This window comes from Mizuhopecten yessoensis, unplaced genomic scaffold, assembly GCF_002113885.1.
Source record: "Mizuhopecten yessoensis strain PY_sf001 unplaced genomic scaffold, ASM211388v2 scaffold1869, whole genome shotgun sequence".
NCBI classification, from domain to species: Eukaryota; Metazoa; Mollusca; class Bivalvia; order Pectinida; family Pectinidae; genus Mizuhopecten; species Mizuhopecten yessoensis.
Window position 1 is genome coordinate 200608 of NW_018404262.1, and position 9986 is coordinate 210593.

General features: G+C 33.5%; 1 protein-coding gene across 1 annotated transcript in view; it reads left to right on the plus strand.

The window, feature by feature from the left end:
- The first annotated feature begins 1390 nt into the window (after positions 1-1390).
- LOC110441551 (cyclin-dependent kinase 7-like) overlaps positions 1391-9986 on the plus strand; it is a 16935-nt gene continuing 8339 nt past the window's right edge. Inside the window, exons 1-9 of the mRNA XM_021484735.1 lie at positions 1391-1496; positions 1820-1879; positions 4606-4707; positions 5967-6035; positions 7153-7263; positions 7787-7905; positions 8250-8349; positions 8630-8716; positions 9615-9764. Of these exons, the coding sequence (XP_021340410.1) occupies positions 1443-1496; positions 1820-1879; positions 4606-4707; positions 5967-6035; positions 7153-7263; positions 7787-7905; positions 8250-8349; positions 8630-8716; positions 9615-9764 (852 nt within the window). The 5' untranslated portion in view covers positions 1391-1442. The remainder of the gene's footprint in view (positions 1497-1819; positions 1880-4605; positions 4708-5966; positions 6036-7152; positions 7264-7786; positions 7906-8249; positions 8350-8629; positions 8717-9614; positions 9765-9986) is intronic.

Below are 9986 nucleotides of genomic sequence, written 5' to 3' on the forward strand. Positions count from 1 at the left end.
GTTTTTGTAAATCCCCTGGTGTTTCAGCACGGAATAAGGCAACAACTTTTCATGTCATTTAGTATTTTGCTTTCGGATGATCAAAGACGTAAGCATGTATTGAATATGTATGATTGTAGTAATATCCTGTACCTATAAGTTGTAAACTTTTGGAAAAATAAAATGAATCAATGAAAAAAAAAAGTATATATTACCACGGACTTAGATAATTCCGTGATATTACGTTATATGTAATATATATACGTCTCTGGATTGATGTATAAGAAGCGTTACATAATTCCTTTTATTTATCTATTTTATGTTTAAATTGGTTGATGACAACCTACTCGTCTACCCTTCATAAGATTGGTCAGAGAACTATATCTGGAAAAATATCTAGCTTGTCCAAAACAGACTATCTGTGAGTTACTCAAGTAATTGAAAGGACTTCGAATCATATACAATCCATATACTTTTTGAATTTTATAGTATTTGAGTATCTAATTTAACTCCAGCATTGTTATATAATTGATACTGTTATGTTTAACAAAATTGAATAACGAACATGTTTGAAAAGTAATTTCAAATGTTCTTAATATTTCCTGCTAAATTTATATATATGATCTTAATAACACCATTTTTGACATGAATAGAATGAATATAGTGAGACTGATTATTATATTTCTAACTGCTTGAGTCGCATGTATATGTTTATATGATAAAACGAATACGTTTTAGGAAAGAGATGGTTAATTTTATGATTTTAGATTTCATTTCAGATAGATTATGGGATACTCTACTGGTGAAATAATGGATCGTTTTATAGTGTCGATAATATGTTTCAAGGTGTGTTTATTTTATTGTTGATTAATGCAATGAATTAATACGGAAATAGATAAGTATCACGTCTCCCAATTATGTCTGTACTGATTAACCACAAAGTTAAAAGAAAGAGAGAACGAAGACATGAAAGAAACACGGAGTCCGATCCTGCCCCGATCCATATCAATAAGCAATACTCTTATTTCGCTACAATTCTTTTATCAAATATATCTTATACCCGATACGCATAATTAAATAAATATATATCTTATACCCGATACAAAATATATAATAATATAAATACAGGTATCATAAGTAATATATTTCAGTCCGATTCTGCCCCAATCATGTAATTGCAATTCTTTTATCAATTATACCTGATACCCGATAAGGATAATAAAGTATATACAATAGATATATATAAATAAGTCTGTTCCTGCCCCGTTCTGCCCGTTCCTGTAAATCGTCTGACCGAATGTAAATGGATTTCAGGCTCCGTGGGGAAAAACGGGACTTTAAACACTGTTTTTTTATTAGTTTACCACAATAACAAGGATCAATCAAACGCTTACCACACACACACAGGAAAGGATACTTGAAGCGTCTAACAAACACTGAAGACCGCGACGAGCATCAACGCGATGGAAGAGAAGCAAGTTCGCTATGAGAAACTAGAGTTCTTAGGCGAAGGACAGGTACATTTTGAATAATTATTTCGATGTATTTAATCTTCGTTTTTGCCAAGGCATAATTTGTTATATAGAAAATATCCGAATAAAATGTCATTAGCGGTAAACGACACTTGAGAAAAGTGAAGTGGAAAGTTTTCCTGTCGAGTCTTGTTTTCACGAACTGTCATCACGATGAAAGTTATTGTTAGAACTTAGTTCTGTGATTCAAATTAAAGAAAACCAAGTAATTGTTTCAGTTATTAATCATGTATTATGTGTCACCAACTATGAAATCATTTGTATATTTTATATCGTACTCAATAAATCCATACTTCCATTTATTTCAGTTTGCTACAGTTTACAAAGCTAAAGATTATACGACTGGGAATATTGTTGCCGTCAAAAAGGTTTGTAAAACTATTACTGCAAGGTAAAAAGAGAAAATTCAATTTAAATTGAAAAAGTGTAAATACTGTTGACACATTTTTCATCCTACTTGTAAACTGTACACATATTATTATATACATTTATTGCTAATTGCCTCATATACTATAGGTATGTCAGGGGTCAGTATTTTTTTGTTATCTTATTATTAGTTACTGAAACAACCAAGAACCGAAACGTCCAGGAAATGTATTTGGGATGGGGAAATACTACACCTCAATAACCTGCCCAACATGCCTAAATAATCAATGATTGACTGATCTCCTTCACCATGCACCTCTTACTCAGGGATGTGGTGTTATTGATGACGACATTGCAACAATAAATACTATACTGTAGATTTTCTAAATATCAATGATTCATACAAAGGACTATGTATGGTTTGGGCCTATTTTGACCTCCAAATGCATCAACATTCAAAACCTTTAGATAAACTTTGAAATGGCTGTTTCTTTTATTTTAAATTCTTCCCAAGCACTGCCATGAAAATATTTATTTGTATTTTTAATTATTGTTGCCATGGTAACAAGTTCAAAATTGCATAAAATAGAGAGAAAAAATGAATATTCAGTGAATTTTGTCATATTTTGCGTAGTTTTTCTCCTGGAAACTGTAGAGCACATGCTTGAACAAACTCAAAATCAAAGGATAATGTGTAGGCACCTGTAATACACCTTTAGGAGAAATATCAAGTTTGTTCAAGAATGCGCTCTATGGTAACTAAGAGAAAAACTAGGCAAAAACCTGTCAAAATTTACTGAATATTCAAATTTCATTAATTTATGCAAATATTAACTGGTTACCATGGAGCCATACTTGAAAACCTAAATAAATGTCTACATAATAGTACCAGGGAAGTATTCAAAATCGATATTCTTTTGCTTAGTTAAAGAAGGAAAAAATCGGTACATGGGAAAAATATCATAATAACCGATATATCATAATAACCAATATCATAATAAGTGGGTTCCACTGTATAACAAAATAAATCAGGTTTTGCTTTTGTGTATAATTATTGTTTACAACAAGCACCTAAAAAAATAAAAAGTTGATAGTTTTGATTGAATTATCTGAATGTATTACATTTGTACATGTGATTCTGACTGTAAATAGAGAAAGAAGCCTATTAGAATAATAATTAGAAAAATAATAACCCTGTTCTACTTATTAATTTCTGAATGGGATAATGTATTACAATCATAGATAGAAATAAAAACTCTTCAGAGAAACATGCACATTATGTTAACACTTGTTTGTAAATTATAGACTAGTACTGCAGACATTTTACTGTTATAAAACGGTCAAAACCTCCATAATGTGTTGGTGTCTTGGAAAGTGGAGTAAAAAGGATGGTACACCAAAGGGTATACTTTAAAATGATTTGCAAAAGTTCACAGAAAGTTTGTTTCAAAATTGCTAATTTCTGTGAGGTGGTGTCAGATACCAATTTTTTTTGCAGTATATATTCTCGTGCAGACCAAAATGTGAATTTAATGACATCATGTACATGTACAATATCAAAATGATGTCACATTTCAGAACATCAGCCAATATGGTAATGATCAGTTTCAATGGAAATATTTCTTTTAATGCACTCTCTAGTCGAGATTAAAAGATTTTTTCTCCTCAAAACAGGTCACTTGGTGGAACTATGGGTTCACCTTATGTGACATTTGTGTCTTGCATTGGAGAATGGACATGGGCACCAGTAATGACGTGTTCTGTTACACACACAAACACTTAGAATTGTTAATTAATTTTAGTTTTTGTGGTGCATAGTTGATAACAATAGTTTTACTGTTTAACAAACTGCTGATTTTTAAACATTGTTGAATCACAAACTCTGGTAATTAAAGGAGCTGTTTGTGATTATTTGATAGCACCATGATGTGTTAACCCTTTCACCACTATAGACCATATTAATGGACTCATCCATATCAATGCATGGTAGAGTCTACTAAAGTTACATAGGGATGAAAGGATTAACCTGTATTTGACCTTGATTGGATTATTTGATAGCACCATCACATATTAACCTGTATTTGACCTTGGTTGGTTATTTGATAGCACCATCACATGTTAACCTGTATTTGACCTTGATTGGGTTTATTTGATAGCACTATCACATGTTAACCTGTATATGACCTTGATTGGGTTATTTGATAGCACCATCACATGTTAACCTGTATTTGACCTTGATTGAGTTATTTGATAGCACCATCACATATTAACCTGTATTTGACCTTGATTAGGTTATTTGATAGCACCATCACATATTAACCTGTTTTTGACCTTGATTGGGTTATTTGATAGCACCATCACATGTTAACCTGCATTTGATCTTGATTGGGTTATTTGATAGCACTATTACATGTTAACCTGTATTTGACCTTGATTGGGTTATTTGATAGCACCATCACATGTTAACCTGTATATGACCTTGATTGGGTTATTTGATAGCACCATCACATGCTAACCTGTATTTGACCTTGATTGGATTATATGAGAGCACCATCACATGTTAACCTGTATTTGACCTTGATTGGGCTATTTGATAGCACCTTCACATGTTAACCTGTATTTGACCTTGATTGGGTTATTTGATAGCACCTTCACATGTTAACCTGTATTTGACCTTGATTGGATTATATAAGAGCACCCTCATGACTTTGCCTGTATTTGCTCACAGATCAAGGTAGGAACACGGGCTGAAGTTGCTGATGGAATCAATAGAACTGCTCTCCGGGAGATCAAGCTGCTTCAGGAGCTCAGCCATACACATATCATAGGCGTGAGTCCCTGCATCAATACCTTGTGTTTTTGCAATCTTTAAACATTTGTTAGATTTCTGGTGTTTTTCTGGGATGTTTGGGAAATTGAATTTCTAGAATTTGGATATTTATATGCCAGCTGTGATTATTCCCGCTAAATGTTTTTCAATGTTTTAATTCTCATTTTTGTTTTGTAAATTTCAAAATGTATTTTGGGAAAAATTAAGCCTACTTCAGATGTTTTACCATACGAAGCATTTCATATACTAATATTTACCATATAAAAACGCTTGTGCGAATCGAAGTCTGTTCACCATCGTGACTCTAACCGGAAATCAGACACTGGATTATAATAAAATTTTAATTAGAATAGAGTACGGACAAGAATATCCGGAAGTTTATTTTTTATATCAAAATGTGAATCTTTACTTATTTGTTAATATATAATGTAAGACGAATACTGACACTTGAGAGAATATTTTGAACAGTATATACATTATTTAAAGGCGATTCTAGACACTCATGTACATTGTATGTATATTTATATATATGTTTATGTCATAAAATTTTGAAAATATTATCAAAAAAAAAAAAAAAGAAGCCTACTTCAGAAATATTGTTTATTTTAGTCCCGCCAGGATTTTCAATGACCCCTGACATCTGAAATCTAAAGGTTACTTGAAGGGTCAAAACACTGGTCAGGTAGACATATCCTGTCAAACCCAAGAGTCAAATCTCATTTAGAGAGTGAAAACATACTCTGGAGGGTCTACTCAAAGCCCTGCCCACTGTAGTATATAAACAGGAAAAGATGTATTTATTCAGGAAAAACATGGGAGTCTTGCTTATCGAACAAAGAAATCCACATTTCTGATGGTAAAAGAATAATAGGATATTGCCCTCCCTTGAGGATAGGACAAAGAAAGCTCTCTGGAGGAAATGTTTGACTGTCAAACCAAAAGCTGTTTCAGCTGACTGATATTTTATTGTAATGTACATTTCATACAAATGCAGTACCTATCTGTGGAATACGTTTAACATGCTAAAAAACAAAAAACAGATTTGTCATTGATTAAATGCATTTTACTTGATACAAAAGTTTCTTTGCAGTATACAATATGGTTTGATGTGCACTTTTGTACTAATTATCCACCTGGGGTCAGAGAGAAACATATTTCCTGACTAAAATTGTAGATAACTCTGTCACATTGGGGGGATGCTTTCTAGCCCTTCGATTTGACATCAGACTTGAATATCATGTTTTGCTTTGTATTTTCAGCTTCTTGACGTCTTCGGACACCGATCAAATGTCAGTCTTGTTTTTGATTTTATGGAAACTGATTTGGAGGTACTTATTATGAGATTTCATTATAAATCTGTTCCTATTCTTTGCATATATGTCATATTTGACATGATAAGATGCCTGCTCTAATAAAGGCTTCTCCAGAGTTTTAGAAATTTATATTACTAAAATTGTTATGTAAAATTTCAGAATGTTTCCTTTCTGGATCTTATAATTGTTGAAAGTTGTTTAGTTGGTTTTGTGAATTAGACAATATCTCCTTAAAATTACCACTGTCTGTGAGTGTATTGATCAGGTAATGCTTAAACGCTGGCCAATGTTTCTTGAACTTCCCTTTATTAATGGGGAAATCATCAGGGGTTTGAGATAACAAAATTTGCATATCTCTGCTGCGATTGGAAAAGTAGTAAAACGAAACCCACAAGGGATGTTGCTTCATGACTTATTAAAAAGGTGCCCTTCTTGCCATTAATCTGTACACGGTTTCCTTATTATGTCTAATACAGTATACAACCGAAAAAACACTTTCAAAAAGTTACTTTTTATGTTTTTATTTAAAAGTCAACATTGCCAATATTGATTAATGAGAATGTAAGCTTTTTACATTCCATCTATTCATAACTTCATGTTTAAACATTTGCCCAGTGGGAAACAATAAGGTGATGTCCCTTTTCTGAGAGTAAATTCTGGAAGAATAGGCAAGGCAGTCTGAGGATGTTTGCTCCTCATGATCAGGAGGCCAAAATAGAAAAAAATAATATTGAGTCTGTATTGTATTCTACAATTTTATTTCCATCATATTGTACATATTTCCTTGTAAAAATAATAAATGCCATAAAATTGTCAGCATGCTCAGTCAACAGCAAAATAGTCAATTGGAATTTTGCAGTTAACCAAAATAAGAAATGACCATCTAATTGTCAATTTGCTAACACCAAAATCTCAACAATTCACCACAGCGATAACATTTTCCTGAAATCTGGGGATACAAATGCTAAGAATTCACAGTAAATTGCTTATATAAAAACAAAGGAATTAAGAAAAGTGGAGTTTTGAGAGAAGAAAGTGTCTCCTAGTAAGGCGACGAATGAAACTAGAAGCAGTTTGTCCCTATTGCAATACTTGCATATGATTTATTTTAATGAATACTTTATTTTTTCAGATTGTTATAAAAGATAATGAGATTGTCTTGACACCAGGACATATAAAGTCATATACATTACAAACTTTAAAAGGTTTGGAGTACCTGCATTCCCATTGGATATTACACAGGGTAAGTTTGTTACCTATGGAGATGACAAGTATCATTACTAGAACCATTCCCATTGGATATTACACAGGGTATACCTATGGAAATGACAAGTATTACCTCCTTGATTTACTAGAACCATTCCCAGGGGTAACAAATTAAATGGATTATTCTTTAAATATCCTCTCCACAACGTTTCTCTAATTTATGTTAGGTGCTTGGATATTCAGTATTTATAATGATTTTGGGTTTATATGCTGATCTTAAGTAAATGAGGTCCTAAATTCAACAGAAATCTCAAAAGCTGACTGAAGTTCAGAATATTTGCAGTACTATTCAAATAAGGTTTTCAGGGACATTGCATCAAAGAGGACATACCAGGTACTTGGGGGACCAGTTACAAAATTGATTTACCGGTAATGTGTTAGTGTTCCCCTGTGATTTTAATTTATCAAACTGTCATTGATTAGAGGGGATTTTATATTACATCATCCAACATAAAAGCTACATCTCCTTGATTTTGATATTTTTTTTTTTATCTGACTAGGATTTAAAGCCAAACAACTTACTTATAAACCGACAAGGTATACTTAAGCTTGGAGATTTTGGTCTGGCGAAGTTCTATGGATCCCCCACTAGGATCTACACTCACCAAGTTGTAACCAGGTTTGTATAAACTTTTTTTTGTGCTATTTCAGAAGACAAAGTTTAAAACAATTTTACTACATGTATTACAAGACAAAGTGATACAAAGTATTCTGGAAGTCAAGTTTCAAAGGTCACTTTGACGGGCGGCAAGAGGTCTAGATAATTGACCCCTAATTAAACTAAATGTGGTAGTTTGCAGGGTGTTGAAACAGTTGTAAATATTATCAGCTTGAGTTTTTTCAAGTCGTAAATGATTTAGCCTTGTATCTTCCCTGAAACAGTACACCAAACACTTACCTGACCTGATGGTGGTGGTGGTGTTCTATGTGTGTTGACTGTGACAGACCTTTGGTGTTTGACAGATGGTACCGTTGTCCTGAGTTGTTGTTCGGTGCACGTCAGTATGGTACTGGAGTGGACTTGTGGGCTGTCGGCTGTATCCTCGCAGAACTCTTACGAAGGGTCAGTACACACACTTGGAACAAGTGAGCAGTGACCTGCTATATATAGGTTTAGAACAGATAATACCCTGTAAAAAGAAATATAATCTCTCATTTCCATAATGTTTTCTTTTTAAAAGTAGCTTAGTATCTAGACAAATTGTTTGAATGTCGCAGTTAAATTTTTAACACAACATTTGCTAGCCCGTGTTTTCCTTGTCACAAAGATACACACTATGATTCTGTAGTATGAATTTCTGAACTGACACTCTTATTACTTAGATCATGTGTTGGTTTTCCAGGTGCCCTTCCTTCCAGGTGAAACAGATTTGGACCAGCTGAGTAGGATATTCCAGACGCTGGGCACACCCAGTGACAGTGACTGGCCTGTAAGTAGAACAGACTTGTCTTTGTGTTTCTATTGTTACTTCCTGATTCAGTGACAATGATTTGCCTGTAAGTAGTACAGACTTGTCTTTGTGTTTCTATTGATACTTCCTGATTCAGTGACAGTGATTGGCCTGTAAGTATTACAGACTTGTCTTTGTGTTTCTATTGTTACTTCCTGATTCAGTGACAGTGACTGGCCTGTAAGTAGTACAGACTTGTCTTTGTGTTTCTATTGTTACTTCCTGATTCAGTGACAGTGACTGGCCTGTAAGTAGTACAGACTTGTCTTTGTGTTTCTATTGTTACTTCCTGATTCAGTGACAGTGACTGTTGTAAGGACATTAAACCACATACAAACAAACAAATCCTGTAGAATCAAGACTAGTTCATAAAGATCCAGTTGATCGAGTTGCATTTATCCCTTATGTTTCATTTAAATACAAAGAATTACATTTATGATGTACTACATTTAAATACTGAAATATTGTCAGCTTTTATCTTGGTCACATTATTCTTCATTACAAGCAAGTAAAGCATGTATAGTATCACATGAGTCATCTTCTAACCAGCAAAAGAGGAGGTGAACTGCCCTTAGCCTGTATGTGACTGGCCTGCCGACCCCAAAGGACTACAGAACTCTGTCAGGAAATCAAAGTTCCATCAATATGATCAGGATATAACACCTCACCCTTCAGTCGGGTTAGGGTCTTTACATGTTCACTGTGAACGAACTATCATTTTATAAAAGGCATAACAACATGTGATTTTATTTCTTTTGAAAAGGACTTTTTATATTTCTGAATAGTGACTATGGAAATACTATAGTTTACTTGCTGGTACCCTTTCTCTTAAAGCAAGTGACATGATTTTAAAGACATCATGATCCTCTCCTTCCAGAATATGACCGATTTACCCGACTATGTGCAATTTAAGGAATTTCCTGGCACGCCGCTACGTGAGATTTTTATTGCGGCATCAGATGATTTGTTGGAGCTCCTCTCTAAACTTCTAGATATGGACCCATTACAGCGATGCACATCCACACAAGTAAGTAATACTCTTGATCACATGGACCTGTGATATTTAGCGAAATTTGTTTTCAATTTCTTAATAAATCTTGTTTAAATGAAAATGTCATAGAGATAACTTTTTCAATCACAATAGCGATAACTTTTTCAGCCACAATAGAGATAACTTCATCAATCACAATAGAGATAACTTCATCAGCCAGAATAGAGATAACTTCATCAATCACAATAGAGATAACTT